This window comes from Sceloporus undulatus, chromosome 2 (genome assembly GCF_019175285.1).
Source record: "Sceloporus undulatus isolate JIND9_A2432 ecotype Alabama chromosome 2, SceUnd_v1.1, whole genome shotgun sequence".
NCBI classification, from domain to species: Eukaryota; Metazoa; Chordata; class Lepidosauria; order Squamata; family Phrynosomatidae; genus Sceloporus; species Sceloporus undulatus.
In genome coordinates, this window is record NC_056523.1 from 306,499,948 (window position 1) to 306,515,755 (window position 15,808).

Here is a 15,808-nt window from a genome sequence, read left to right on the forward strand (position 1 = left end):
GTCTACAATATTTAAGCAGTGGTTTCCATCAAAGATTCAACCATTGTAGAAGCTCTGAAGTTGGAAATGTTATAAATTTCTGTATATAAATTTCTGGTGTTTTGAAAAATTATGTACTCCGTAAACTTCCAAACTTGTAGGAAACAGTTCCTTCTTGGAATGTGATTGCTCATTTTCATATCCTCTCCCTTTCTCATTATAGGGCAATGCCCACAAAATTTTGGAAACTTGCAGTTTACCACTGACTGGGAAACAGTGTGTAGATCGCATCATAACAGAAAAGGTAGTGTACAGTATTTCTTCTTAATTTTTTAAAAAGCCAAATTGTTCTATCTTAACAGCTCCTTTTGTTTTAATGAGTGACAATTAACCTGAGCTAGAAATGTATGAAATACTAGTATCAAAAGCTCTTCAACCAGTTCTGCCATTAAATATAATATGTGGGATTAGTTTAGGTTTTATATTAGCACTGATAGTGTTTTGTACCAAGGATGCTGCCTTGTATTAGCACACAGTTGTGTATGACTGTTCCAGTGTGGCTAGTGAAATGTGGCAATATTCTGGATAGAAGCATCTGTTCTCTCTGGAATCAGCTTTCTCCTTGGATGCCTCTGATGGATTCTCAGAGGACTGAGGCAGACATAACTGGTAACATCCCCGTGACATCCCTATGACAGTCCCTCCTGTATTGGCAATACTGCTTCCATTGATGGTGCAGAGCAGCACAAGTCACTCCGTGGCCACCTAGATTAATTTAGAAACCTGTGTGATGAAGTAGAGACCCAGGTCATATGCTGTGGTCTCTCTCTCATAGTGAGGTAGTACAGTGAGCCTGCGCCATATGCAGGCTCTTTATAGGCAGCTTCTAGCTTACGCAGTAGCCAATGGGAGAATGGCACACACACCTGTGGTGTGCAATGTGCACTAGCCCCATTATATCTAATGGGGCTTGAGCATACGCGCTTTTTGCCTTACACGGGGGGTGGGTGGGTCTGGAACAGACCCCCGAATAAGGCAAGGGCAGACTGTAATTGTGCACACAGTGATTGGAAAAGTTGCTTTTTGGACTACTACACTACAAATTTTCAGCCATCTAAGCCAGTGATCATGTCAGTTGGAGGATTCTAGGAACTATAGTCCAAACTAAGTAATATTTCCAAGTTGTTTTGAGATGCATGGTGGAGATGGAGGTCACCCACCTGTTGTCATACCAGCATTAATGAACTTGGGCTACAATTAAGCAAAACACAGAGCAGTTTTAGCAAACCTATGGCACAGATGCCCTCTCTGGTGTGCAGAATTCTCTCTGTGGGCACGTCTGCCTGTTACTCCTTTTTCCCTGTCCTCCTATCCCTTCGACTGACTCTGGGGAGGCAGTTAAGGGGTCGGGAGGGCAAGGGTAGTGGAAGAGCTGGCATGCGCCTATTCCTCCTTTTCCCCTGGAAGTCCCACTCCCCCCTCGCGGTACTGGGTGACACCTGGTGCAGGAATGCCACTGAATTTGGGCAATTGGTCTCTAAAAGGTTCGCCATCACTGACATAGAGCAAGAGAGCCACTCTGCATTTGGAATATGTGGGGTTGAGGTACTGGTCTTTCTCAGTTTGAAACATGGCTTTAATCCTCTAGTTTAAATTATTAAGACTTTTCTTATTTCCTTTTTTAGACAAAAAATATTAATTCATTTTTATCTTGTAGGCTGTTTTTGATGTTGACAAGAAGAAGGGACTCACTCTCATTGAAATCTGGGAAGGGCTGTCAGTGGATGAAATCAAGAAAAGCACTGGTGCTGAATTCACTGTGAGTTACTGCATGGTTAACTGTAGTCTGTTCTTAGCTTGAGCAACAACTGAACAGTGCCTCAGCCCTCATTTCTGCATGTGCTTTGTTTATAGTATCTGTAGCTGCAAAGGCTCATTTGAAGAAAGTTTGTGGTGGAAAATTATGTAAGAAAAAAACCCCCAACCTTCCTTCCTACCTACCTCTTTTCCTCCTTCAAACACATACTTCACTTGTCTCCATTTCTGTAATGAATAGATGCCATGACTCAGGGTGAAACCTAAAGCTTGACAAGCCCAGTTTGAAAATCTGTTGTGCCTTTCTCACCATTTACATCATAATTTAGCAAAGAGACAGCACTGATTATAAGAATAAGTTATTCCCTTCTGTCTTTTCTCTAGACATTAAGGTAACATATTCTTTTGATAAGGCATCTGGATATCTTGAAGGGTGGTACATTTGTGATGTTTGTTTTCCTTGTAAGCATATTAGTAGAGTCTGGATTTTGTAATGGCCATGTTTGTGGTTTATGCTTAGAAGGGAAGATGCAGGAGAGTGCTTGAAATATGTAGGGGATATTATGGATATTGCAAGTGATGAATTGAAGGGAGCATGGAATAACATTTGAGAATGTGGATTTGATCTGCAGATAGTTTCAATAGGAAGATGATGGAGGGGTGCAGTAAATTAGCTGAATGGACATGTATGTTTACGAGATAATTAATGGCATTAATTCCAGACCTTGGTTTAGTCTTTGTATATTCAAAAGCATTTTAGTCTGCGCCTTAGCCAAAAAGCACTCTTGAACTTGCTGAGAAATAACAGTTCAATATGGTCCTCACACATGAGCTTCCAGTCCAAAATAAATGAAGCAAATGTAATAGAGGAAAGGGAATGATGAGCAAATCCAGGGACATGCCCTTAGTTATAACTGCCTTCAATTGAATTGTCTTTCCTTTGCCTCTAATGCTAATCTGGCATCATTATCAGCAAGCCCTATGTTTGAAAGGACTCCTATAATCTGCAGTGGAAATGAGCAAAATGCAGACTATAGGATTCCTCTGACACCCCATCCCTCCTCCCTCACTCCCTTTATTTATACCCTCTCTTTTCTCCAAACTGGGACTCATTGAGGCTTACAAAAGAGAAAAGGTTACAATAAAAGAACATTTTCTTAAAATATACAAAAGTGAAGATTAAATTCAATCTAGATAATGAAGAAATTGAAATAGGGTAGTTAAAGATTTCCCATACCTTGGATCAAACATTGATCCGAAAGGAAGTGGCAGTCAAGAAATAAGAAAGCTAGGAATAGGAAGGACAGTGATGAAAGAGCTAGACAAGATTCTTAAGTAAAGATATACCACTGGGCACTAAAGTTAGAATTGTACAATCCACTGTATTCCTTATCACCATATATGGATGTGAGAGCTGGCCAGTGAAGATAGTTGACAGAAAGAAAATAAGCTCATTTGAAATGTGGTGCTGGAGAAGAGTGTGAGGATACTGTGGGCAGGCAAAAAGACAAACAAATGAACAGATCACGCCTGAATTTTTTCTGGCAGCCAAGATGATCAAATTGAGGCTGTCATACTTTGGCCACATCATGAAAAGGCCTGACTCATTAGAAAAGACAACAATGCTAGGAAGGTAGAGGGCAGTAGAAACAGAGGAAGGCAGCACACCAGATGGCTCGACTAAATTATGGAGGCCACAGGCTTGAATCTACAAGACTTAAGCAGAGCAGTGGAGGATTGGGGAGGGTTTTTTTTGAAGATGTCTCATACACAGAGTCACCATGAGTCGAGGGCAGCTAACAACAGCAACAAAGATTAAAACATTATCAAACTAACAATAGAAGTAAAACCATTTTAAAATGAATTAGAAAATGAAGAATGTACAATACCATAAAAACCCCTTGTCTTGTCAGTTCACAAAGGCTTGCTGGAATAGAAAGGTGCTCACTTGCCACTGAAAAGGAAGAGCCATCCTAGCCTCCCCAAGAAGTGTCTGACATGCTGGAATGTGTCCATAAAAGGGTGACCAAAATGATCAAAGGTCTGTGGGGAACAACTTGTATGTTTAGCTTGGAGAAGAGGAGAGGCGACATGATAACTATCTTTAAATATCTGAAAGGAGGTTATATAGAAGATAGATTCAACTTGTTTTCTGCTGTTCCAGAGACTAGAGCACAAACCAATAGATTAAAGTCTATGATTCAGTACCATAAACATATACCCTTTCTTACACAATTGCTATAATCAGTCACCTGTCATTGATACATCTCTGGCTCATGGATCATCTGTTGTTGGAGACAGACAACAATGTTTTCTTTTAAAAAGAAAATAGTGTTCAAATAAATGACTTGTTTCATGGCTACACAATATTGAAGTGCAATGACATCAGATGTTGAAGCTGTAAAGTCTTGATGTGCCTGCTTTATCTCTGTACAAATCCTTCTGTCCATACAAATCCTGATAGACCATTCCACTCCACTCTCTCACAAGCCTGCTGCTGCACCAAAAAAAACTATGTTGAGAAAAGCCTATTCCTATCTCATAGAACCATAGAATTCAGAGGGTCCCCATGGACCATCATGAACTCAAACCCCTACTCACCTAGACCAGCCCCTTTTTGAAGATGTTCAAAGGAGACCTGGCCACCTCTCCAAGCAGTTAGTTCTGCTGTTGAGCCACCCTTACTATCAAGAGCTTCCTTTTAATGGTCAGTCAAAACCTACTCTCCTATAATTTAAAACCATTAGACCTGGTTCTACCCCATTGTGACAGCAGGGAACAAGGCTACAACCTCCTCTCTGTGACAGCCCTTAGAGAATACATTCATGACAGTCCTTGAAAGTATTTAAAGAGTATAAACATACTAAGTTGACATGTTCATCATGGATAAAATCTAGAGATGATGGATGCTTTTCAACACTAATGTGGCATTTGGGAATAAGACTTCAAATCCTAGGGGCCATTGCATGAATTATCAGGATACATACACGGCCTGATGTTTCTTTTGCAGTGGTTTATTGGAGTAGAAGTGCAAATAGTCCAAAGGGGAATGATTGGATGGCTGTGAAACGTGTTTTGTGAGGTATTTGAAAGGTAGCAAGGACAAGAAGACTTGTGTTTCAAGGAAGTGAAAGAATAATGTGTTACGAGATAGTTCTTTTGCAAGTGAGGCCAGAAAAGAAGTCAATAACAGGACTTGTGATTAGTTTGCAGGAGTCCAGTTGTTTGGGAGAAGTAGAAAACAGATTGTGTAGCACTTAGTACTTCAGAATCAGAATTGCTGCATTGTCTGATTTGTCTGGAGAGAGAGTTTGGATTAGACAGTTGTTAAGTGATCTGGGAGAAAATTGCACTGAGCCACTTTGGTTTATGAGGTATCACAATCATGCATTGGGATGGCAGAGGCTGAGAATTTGAAGTGCAGGACTAAGTACATTGGAGTAAGTTACCAGAATGGTAAAGATTAGTTCAGAATGGTATCCCTAAGCTAGAGTACATTGACACAAAGGATAACCTGGCTGACGTTTTGACAAAAGCACTTCTGGAGAAAGACATGAACAACTTTCTTGGCAATTGGTAGGTTCCTTAACTCCACAAAGATATAAATGTAAATAATCAGTGTTATTGCACATCTGTACATTTTGGAGGGGCAGTTAAAATATATTCTAAATGTATTGAAATGTTCAGATGTGTCAATGGTTAACTAAGGTTTTTAAATGGTCCTGTTGCAGGCCGAAAGTCTAGGCCTGGAAGAGCAAGTCTTCAAGGACATTGCTGAGACATAATATCAACAAATGTGTTATGTTATGCTTCTGTAGCATGGTGACTTCATGGGAAAGAGGTGGTGTCCACTTGGTGGGAAGGTTGATCTTTTGGAGAGAACAAGACTGATGTCACATTCAAGCTTTAGCATGGACTCTGAACGAGAATAGATGTATAGTAGCTTCCTGTAAAGTGTAACTAGCAACAAAGTCAATAAACCCTTCATTTGAGTGAAACTCTGTGTGGAAGTTACTTGATATTGAGTAGCTGAGAAGACTGCATCTGTTCCAGTTGGTCCAGTCCAGAACCACCGTAACAAGAGACATCAACCATCCAAAGATTTTTTCTCTAACAGTTATGAGGATTCTCCTTTGAAGATGGTAACCCTAACTCATATGTCTTTCTCTAGACATCTCCTTTCACCATCTCTCTCCAACTCCCAGACGGAAAATCAGTGTGGTGTATTGTATTTCATTTCACTTATACCCACTGCTCTCCATGTACGAACCCAAGGTAGTTAGTGTTTAAAACACAATCAGCTGAATATCCATCATAATATTAAACGAAGATGCTTAATAAAAAAGGCTAGTTAAACAAATTCTATATTAAAATCAGCGCTGAATTAAAAACAGTTTAACATAAGTAAGTCAAAGGCTTTCATGGCTGGCATCCATAGTTCTTTGTGGATTTTTTGGGCTATGTGGCCATGTTCTAGCAGAGTTTCTTCCTGACGTTTCGCCAGCATCTGTGGCTGGCATCTTCAGAGAATGCTTGGCCTGGAAAAAATTGGGTGTTATATTACTGTTTGAGCCTGGGAATGCAGGAGTGATTTGCATGTATTGTTCGTGCTGATGGCTGGCCTCAGGTTGGGAGGCTAATGCAAACAAGGATTAATGTCTGCTAATTGGTGATATTATCTGCTGGGAAAGCCCCTGCCTCTGAATGGTTTCCCATTTGCATTTGCCTGAGTCCTTATTTTGCTATTCCTCAGACTGGTAGGACAATTTTTGTTCACTTTAAGGGTTTCTCTTCTCGGTTTGAAATTGTCCAGTGTTTTGGATTTCAGTGGCTTCCCTGTGCATCCTGACATGTTAGTGGTTGGCATGGTCCAGAACTTCAGTGTTTTTGAAACAGTATTTTATGCCCAGGAGTTAGTGGCATGTTCTGCTACTGCTGATTTTTGTGGCTGGCCCCAGTCGCAGTGCCCTCTCGTGCTCCTAAATTCTTGTTTTGCACATTGCGTTTGGTGGTCCCTATGTAACTTGTCCGCAGCTGCATGGTATTGTAAACTCCTGCGGCTGTGAAGAGGGTCTCTCGGTTCCTGGCTGACGACAGCTTTGGCTGGACTTTTCTTTGTCGGTTTGTAAACCATTTGAAGGTTGTGCTTCCTCACCACTTTGCCTATTCTGTCTGGACTCCTTTGATGTATGGTAAAAATACCTTCCCTTGAGTGGCTGCTTGTCTTCACTTCTCTGGGTTTTCTGGGCTTGACAGCCCTTCTGATGTCCTGACTGGAATAACCATTAGCCGTAGAGCATGGGTCCGGCAACCTCCGGGGCCCTGCTTGGGCTCCAGGGCGCAGGGGGCCCTCTGCGGGCCCGCTGCCATCCCTGGGCCCTGCAGGAGGGCTCTCCAGGGCGGCAGGGGGCCTCTGCAGCCGCTGCCGTCCCTGGGGCCCTGAGGAGGCTCCCGGGCGGCAGGGGGCCTCTGGGAGGCCCGCTGCCGTCTCTGGGACCCTCCAGGCGGCTCCCAGGGTGGCAGGGGGCCTTTGCGGGGCCCTCTGCCATCCCTGGGGCCCTCAGGAGGGCTCCCAGGGGCAGGGGCCTTGCAGGGCTTGAAGGAGGGCTCCCAGGCGGCAGGTGGCCTCTGCGGGGCCCGCTGCCGTCTCTGGGGCCCTCCAGGCGGCTCCCAGGGCGGCTGGGGGCCTCTGGGAGGCCCGGTGCCGTCACGGGGCCTCCAGGGGGTCCTCCAGCACTGGCAGGCCCCCCCAAACTTTTTTTGCTGGTCTCTAGGCCCCATCAGGCCAGCAAAATTGGGGAGGCCCTGGCCCCCCGAGGGTGGAAGCTCCGCCCCAGCATACGTCTCCGCCCCTGGAGGGTGTGGAAGCTCCACCCCAGCACACAGCCCCACCCGGAGGGTGGAGCTCCACCCCCGGCATGTGCCCCGCCCCAGAGGGGGGAAACTCCACCCCTGGCACATGGCCCCGCCCGGAGGGTCGAAGCTCCACCCCCAGCTTCGGCCCCCCAGGCGCGAGGGACAGCAACCTGGCCCCCGGCTCAAAAAGGTTGCCTACCCTGCTGTAGAGCCTGGCCAGGTGCTTCAGTTCATCTCTAAGAAGTGGGGTTCACAGATGCGTTTTGCTCGGTCTACCAGTGTTTTTGATTATGCTTCTTTTTTGTCCTGGGTGATGGGTTGGAGTTCTTGTACAGGTACGGTTCTGTATTGTGTGGGTTTTCGGTATACTGTGTGACCCAAACGTAGGTTCGTTTCTAAGATGCCAGCCACAGATGCTGGTGAAACATCAGGAAGAAAATCTGCTAGAACATGGCCAAATAGCCGAAAAACCAAAAAAAAACATAGTTTAACATAATTTAAAACAACAAATGGTGCAGCCCACACGATAAATCTTCTGAAGCGCCAGTATTTATTCATATGTGTGTTTGTTTATTTAGTAGTTAAGAGTGTGGGACTGAAATTTGTGATCCAAGTTCTCACTGAGATGTGAAACTCAGTGATGATACTGAACTACGTTTCTCTCTCTCACCCTGAAAGAAAAACCACCCAAACTATCTGAGCTCATTGGACAAAGGGCAGGATATAAAATTACTAAAAATAATTTCCTGCATTTTCTTTTTCTTTGTTTGCTCAAAATCTCTCTCTAACAGCCAGTGTGGTTAGTGATTGGTGTTCCAGTGGGACTTGGGGGACCCAGATTCATATCCCACACTGAACCACACACCCACCAGGTTATCTGTGGGCTTGTCACTCTTTCTTAAAACCTTCCTACTTTACAGGGTCAAATTGCAGAAGCAAGCCATATACACAGACTTGAACTTACTGAGAGCAGCAAGAAAATAATATAAATAATCCATAATAAGAAATAAATAATAAATATTTTATTTATAGCCCACCTTTTCTCAGATCAAGGCGGGTTACAGAAAATGCCATTACAAGATAAAAACACAGTAAATATACATTAAAATAGCAATCACCAAATACAATCAATGCAATCAACAATATAACAATATCCAGCTAGCTTAGAATGTACAACAACAGTAACAGTGAGGGGGAAGAGGGAGGCTAACAAGGGAACAATTAGGGGAAGGCTTGTTGGAACAGGAGGTTTTTAACTCCTTCCTGAACCGATCAAGGGAGGTGGCCGAGCGGAGCTCACGGGAAGTGAGTTCCAGAGCGGAGGGGCCGAGATGGTAAAGGCCCTACATGATGTTGTGGCATATTTCGAGTCTGGAACTCTCAGCAAATGCTTCCCGGCCATCTGAGTGTGCGGGGCGGATTATATGGGGAGAGGCGGTTCTCCAAGTACCCTGGGCCCAAGCCATTTAGGGCTTTATAGGTAATAACCAACACCTTGTATTGTGCTTGGAAGCGAATAGGCAGCCAATGTAGGTCTTTAATACTGGTGTTATGTGGGTGGCCCTGGAAGATCCAGTGGACCAACCTAGCTGCCATATTTTGAACCAACTGTAGCTTCTGAGTATGGTATAAGGGTTGCCCCATGTAGAGCGTGTTTACAGAAATCCAAACGAGAGGTTACCAGAGCATGTACCACCGTTCAAGGTCCCTCTGGCCCAGAAGGGTCGCAGCTGGCGTATCAACCGAAGCGGATAGCAGGTGCTCCGGACCGTCCATCCACCTGAGATGTAAGGTGGAGCGACGAGTCCAGGAGCACCCCAAAGCTGCGAACAGAGTCCTTCAAGGGGAGCGTGACCCCATTCAGGACAGGTGGACAACCTCCAACCCGGACCGGGGGAACCATCACGAGCACTTCCGCTTTCTCTGGATTCAAACTGAGTCTTTTCCCTCATCCAGCCCATTACCGATCTAGGCAGGCATCAAGAGGCAGTCGGAGACACAAGAGAAATATATTGTGGTGTCATCAGCGTACTGATAACACTGCGCCCCGTGTCTACGGAATCTCTCCCAGCGGTTTCATGTAAATGTTAAATAGCATGACAGAATGGGCCCCTGAGGGACACCAGATGTAAGTGGCCTCTTGTCGGGAGCACACGTCCCCCAGCTGCACCATCTGGAATCTGCCCGAGAGGTAGGAACGGAACCACTGGAGCGCAGTGCCCCCGATTCCCAACTCCCTCAGGCATCCAGAAGGATACCGTGGTCAATGGTATCGAAAGCCGCTGAGATGTCCAAGAGCACTACAGGGACACGCTACCTGTCCATGCCCAGACGGAGATCATCAACCAGGGCGACCATGGCAGTCTCAACTCCGTAGCCCGCCCGGAAACGGTTGAAAGGGGTCCGGATAATCCGGATAATCCAAGACAGATTGAAGCTGGATTGCAACTGCCCTCTCGATCACCTTCCCCAAGAAAGGCAATAGCGAAACAGGCCGAATTTATTATGCATCAGGGGGTCTAGGGAGGGCTTTTTTTAACAGCGGTTTTACGACGGCCAATTTAAGCTGGCTGGAAATTGCCCTTCCCTAAGAGATGTGTTAATTAGCGGTGCAACAGAGTTGTTACAGCCGCACCCCCCTGAGCCGCTAGCCACGAGGGACAGGGATCGAGAGAACAAGTTGTCTTCCTAACACTTCTAAGGATCTAAGGACCTATGAAAACATTTCCTTCATCCAGAACCACATAGCACTTTTTGAGTAATATTGTTGGCTATTTCAATACAACTACAGGTCTGTGAGATGTTATAGCACATTATTTACCACTTCATTTGGGTTTTCTTTTTTTCTCACTAGGTTTCACCAACCTGGCACCAATGAAGCAGATTTCAACCTGAGAAGTAGACGGATTTATCTTCTATGCATCCACTGAAGGGGAACAAATATCTGTTTTGCAATGATGCATTTTTAAGAGGTCTTTGTAAGTAGTTTCTTTGGTAGTTAGCATCAGGCTGACTATGGAACTATAACTCTGTAAATGTTTATTTGTGCACAACTGCTTCCAAAACCATTTGATACTTTGATATTATAATGACCACATGGCAGTTTGACTAATAAAACAGTGGCAAGAGGAAGTGCTGATCATATCTCTGTTTATTAAACGGAGATTTGTATATGCGCCCGTACCTTAAGCTGAGATGTACATAGCCTTTTCCTGAACAAGCAATTCTCTTGCATGAGCCATGCTGAGTTCTTAAGTAACACAGTTCCCATTTTGTCAGAACTGGGAAGCTGTGGTTATTGACTTCAGAAAAATCCAGAATTAAGCAAACTTCCATCTCTCTAAATGCAGCTGTTCCTTTCAGTTGTAATCCTAATACTGTAGTATTGTGCGGAGGCCACTTTGGCACACCATGCTAACATGCAAGTGCCTATAATGGTTGCAACTGCTTACGCACACACACAAAATAAAGAGGCATAGAGCAACTTGCTGTTGGAAAACATATGGGTAATAAGAACTTTTGACTATATGGGTATTCTTTTGCAGGGCATCTAGATAAAGAGGATGCATTATTGATCAAAAGTTATCTGATCAAAGTCATCATTTTTTAAAATCTTCAAAGTTTTTAATCCGCGAGCTTTAAAGACAGTGGTAAGACTGTGGATATGTGTCTGTTGAAATTTTAGAAATCACAGCAAGAAGTTTGCTCTTGAGATTTCCACTGGTAAAGAATGGGACCTATGTGTCCTGTATAAATTGCACACAGAGAACTTACTAAGGTGCAGCATTAAAATACTCTGGCTAAAGTAAAAATATGCAAAGTAAACAGGTGCACATTGTTTACAGTGCATAAATTAGGCCATAGAATTCAATGATTCTTTGTGCAAAATTTGGATTACCTTGGCATAGAATTGGTGTATCTTTAAATCATCTATATGCCCAGCACTGTTTGCATAGGAAGCAGATGGTCTGACACCTTTCACATTGTGGAGGTTCTGTTGCAATGAAAGTTGTTGTCATAAGAATTGAGTGACACCTTTAAAAAAAACCTGACCTTTTATTAAATAGAATACAATGCAGACATACATCAAATACATGGATTCTGTCTTCCATGTTAACAATGAATTAATTTGCACACTGTCTAGTGACAACAGTAAGAGCAAAGTAGGATCTCTGTATTACAATCGCATGCCATTTACATTGTTGTATAGTTCTTATAAACTGAAATTGGAATTAAAACAGTGGCAATGAAATCACTCTGTCTTTCTTGGTCTTTCTTATGTCTGTACTTTTCCTTTTCCCACTCCAAAACCTCTTAGACAATGCTTAATAAGGAGGAAATGTAATCAGTACATGTTCAATTTTTTTTTCTCATTAGTAAAAAGAGCTGCATTATAATTTATGGCTGATCTAAATTGAAAACAGTTTGGTGTGGTTTTTTGTGGTTTTTTTCGGGCTATGTGGCCATGTTCTAGCAGAGTTTTCTTTCTGACGTTTTGCCAGCATCTTTGGCTGGCATCTATCATACTAATCATTTTGCCTCCAATTTTTGGTCATCATTGCCATTGTGCTAACATCACTTGCTAACCTTACAAGAATGAGGTTTAGATGGACTAGATAGATAGATCCACCGATAGCATGCTCGGAATAGTCCTACTAAAATCAGGGGGGCTTAAGGTAGTCATATCTGTTCTTTTGGTGGGTCTTCTATTCAAACATGGCAAAGTCTGGTTCCAATCCAGCATTATTGCTTCCAAATACCCAGTTACCATACTATTTATTATTATTATTATATTTATATATTATTATTATATTATAGATTTACACAGTGCTGTACATACAGTCAGTAAAATAGATAAAAAATAAAACTGCCCATGGCATACATTCTATGAAATAACACCATATTACAAGAAAATAAACATAATAATATAGGAAAGGGTACAAAAAATAAAGCAGGCAACAAATTAAAAACATCAAATAACATCACGCAATGCCTGGGATGCCCACTTCTGTGGCCAATTCACATTTAGCATCCTCCCCCACCCCAACAAATCATTTACCGTTCTGTTTCCAAATGTACAAAGGAGGTAGTAGAAGCCATGAAAATTGGATCTTCATGGTATATGAAAATTGGATGCCTGCAAAAGATCAAGTGAGCTGGCTGACCTGAATGGCAGAGCATTTTACCCCAAGATGATACATGTTTGGGGCTTTTATAGGTTAGGAAAAACTTTTGTGGCTTTATAGCTTAAGAAAAATATGTCGCTGGGAGTAAAGAAACACGTGGTGGTTTGTGAACTATGCACTTATCTTTGCCAAACAGCTGAAAACTGTGAACCATGGAACTATGGATAGTGAGGATAATTGAGGCTTTTGTACTTTGGCCATATCATGAGAAGGCATGACCACTAGAAAAGACAGTAATGCTAGGAAAGGTATAAGGCAGTAGAAAGAGTGGAAGACCACTTGCCAGATTGATAGATGCTATCAGGGAGATCATAGGCATGGAAAAGCAGAGAAGTGGAAGTAAGGGGGTCTTGGTGATGTCTCATGTAGGTGTTGCCACAAGTCAAGGTTGACTTGAGGGCAGATAACAACAAACATGGAAGTGCAGTGGGAATTTTCTTGCAGTAGAACATGCAACTCAGTGAAATGGATGGTCAGTAGAACAAGGAAATGGATGCAGGTCTCATCACACAAGGCAGCAAACAAAACAATGAAAATGAAGTTAATTTTATTGCCATGGACTGTGGTAAGGAGAGCTACAGGTTTCTAGGTTGTGTGTTTTTTGCTGGCTAATAGGTGCAAGCTCTGGGATGACTCATTTTGTGACAGCAATTTCAGATGTTCTAGCAATCAATTGATAGCTGCTATTATCATAAAAAAGCCCATTTCACATTATTTTCTGGTGATTATTCAAGATGGATTGAGTGATTTGGAAAGTATAAAATCACACAAAAATGCTTAACTTGGGACTGATGGAAGTGCATTTCATTTAGTGTTGTTGTTTCTCAGACTTCATGTCTCTTGGTCAAGAGTATTTCAGAGCTTGGCAAAGTTACTTTTTTGCACTACAGCTTCCAGAATTCCAAAGTCAGTATGGACGTGCAGTCTTTTCCCGATTCTGGATGGCCCTTGGTCAATATCAACAGCTCAAAAGATGGAGTTCTACAAAAAGCCCAGGGCATAATATAAGGAAAGCCAGAGTAGGGCTAGAAGCCAGAATGGGGGAAATATATCCAAGACAAAAGGCTGTCATTAATGTGATTATAAGCAGATGGTAATATGGTAATGTAGGACAGAGAAATCCAGAGAAGGCTTTGCAAGTTATCTCATAAATCTGACAACTTGGAAACATTGTCTTTTTGAAGTGCCACTCCAGAACCCACCAGGAAATAAGGGCAGTGGTCATGATACAGGGCATTCTGGACACTGTGGTCCAAAAATGCTTTTCCTAAGCTCTGAAGTGTCTGTCTCCCATATCTGATACACTGCAGGTTCACTGTAGCCTGAGGTCCTAAAGTGCTGTTTATTAATGCCAACTGAATAATAGGAAGCTGTGTGAAGTCAAAGGCTTTCATGGTCAGCATCCATAGTTTTTTGTGGGGTTTTTTGAGCTGTGTGTTTTGGAAGAGTTTTTCCTGGACATTTCTGCAGCATCTATGGCTGGCATCTTCAGAGAATGCTGCCATGGAAGTGAGTGGGGTATATATACTGAGCGATCCTTGATTTAGAGCAGCAGTTCTCAACTGTGGGTCGAACGACCTTTTCACAGGGGTTGAAGACCACTGGAAAACACAATTTCCAATGGTTTAGGAACCAAGATGAAATAATTTATGGTTGGGGGTCACCACAACATGAGGAAGTATCTGATTAAGCACTAGGAAGGTTGGAACCACTGGTTTAGAGGAAGTGATTTACATGTTAATCACTGTGTTTGCTCTGTGTTTAACGGCAAGGCCTCAGGGTGTCCATTCAGTTAGTGATTCATTGTCTGCTGGGAAACCCCCTGACCCTGGGTGGTTTCATTTGCGTCCTGGGTCTCTTTTGGTGTTAACACAGATAACATGATAATCACTTCCTCTCAACCAAGGGTCACACTCACTTCTATGTCAGCATTTCTGAAGATGGCAGCCACACGCTGCTGGTAAAACACCTAGGATAAACTCTTCCAGAACACAGCCACATAGCCTGTAAAATCCAGCTATTTGTGACTACAGTTGAACCTCAATTTCGCAATGTCACTTTTGTGCATTTGATTATTCGCAGGTTCTCCATCAAAACTTAATGAGATTGATTGACTGATTGATTGGAGTTTTTGGTGCTTACTGTGGAAAATCACAGACAACATGGACTAAAAATGTAAATGAAACTTTAAAAAGTTTAGTAGGTAATAAATGCATAAAATAACATAGACTAATTTTTTGATTTAATTTTCCTGATCAGGAAAATTGCGAAAAAATTAAATTGTTATCAAACTTTGAAATAAAAAATAAAGTAAATATCTGGGTATAAACATCACAAAGAAAAATTCCGATCTTTTCAAAAACAACTATATACCCCTTTGGAACAGTAAAAAAAGATGTGAAAGTTGGGAAAGTTACAAATCTCTTGGTGTAAAATTCGGCTATACAAAGTGCGTCACTCCTAAACTTCTATTTTTATCCAAAATATCCCTATTATAGTAAATGACACACCCCTTTAAAGAATGGGACAAAGAGATATCTAAATTATATGGGACAAAAGGAAATCTAGGATCAAATTTAAAATTCTACAGGATAGCAAAGAAAGAGGAGGAGTCGGCCTACCCAATTACAAGTTATATTACACGCAGTTGTCTTGAATGGGTTAAAGATTGGGTAACAGTGAAGAAAATAAAATTCTACAATAGAAGGCTTGATAACATGGTGGGATGGCATGGCTATCTATTATATGATCAAATTAAAATTAACAATTAACATAATTTTAACAATCATTTTATAAGGAAAACACTTAAGAATCTGTCAAAATATAAACCTTTCTTTGTAACGAAAATTCCTACTGGGCTTCAAAAACGAAGCATTTTTTTAGGAGGGAAAGGATGGAAGGATACGGAGTGGATAAGTTATAAAGACATATTAATATTAGATAAAGGGATATATAAAATTAAAACTATGGAG

At 42.2% G+C, this 15,808-nt stretch overlaps 1 protein-coding gene across 2 annotated transcripts in view; it reads left to right on the forward strand.

Annotated features, from left to right (window-relative positions):
• Positions 1-10,625, forward strand: part of OXCT1 (3-oxoacid CoA-transferase 1) — a 77,290-nt gene extending 66,665 nt beyond the window's left edge. For both annotated transcript variants that reach the window (XM_042452653.1, XM_042452652.1), the window contains exons 15-17: positions 203-283; positions 1,697-1,798; positions 10,505-10,625. In XM_042452653.1, the coding sequence (XP_042308587.1) occupies positions 203-283; positions 1,697-1,798; positions 10,505-10,528 (207 nt within the window). In that variant the 3' untranslated portion in view covers positions 10,529-10,625. The remainder of the gene's footprint in view (positions 1-202; positions 284-1,696; positions 1,799-10,504) is intronic.
• The last annotated feature ends 5,183 nt before the right edge of the window (positions 10,626-15,808 follow it).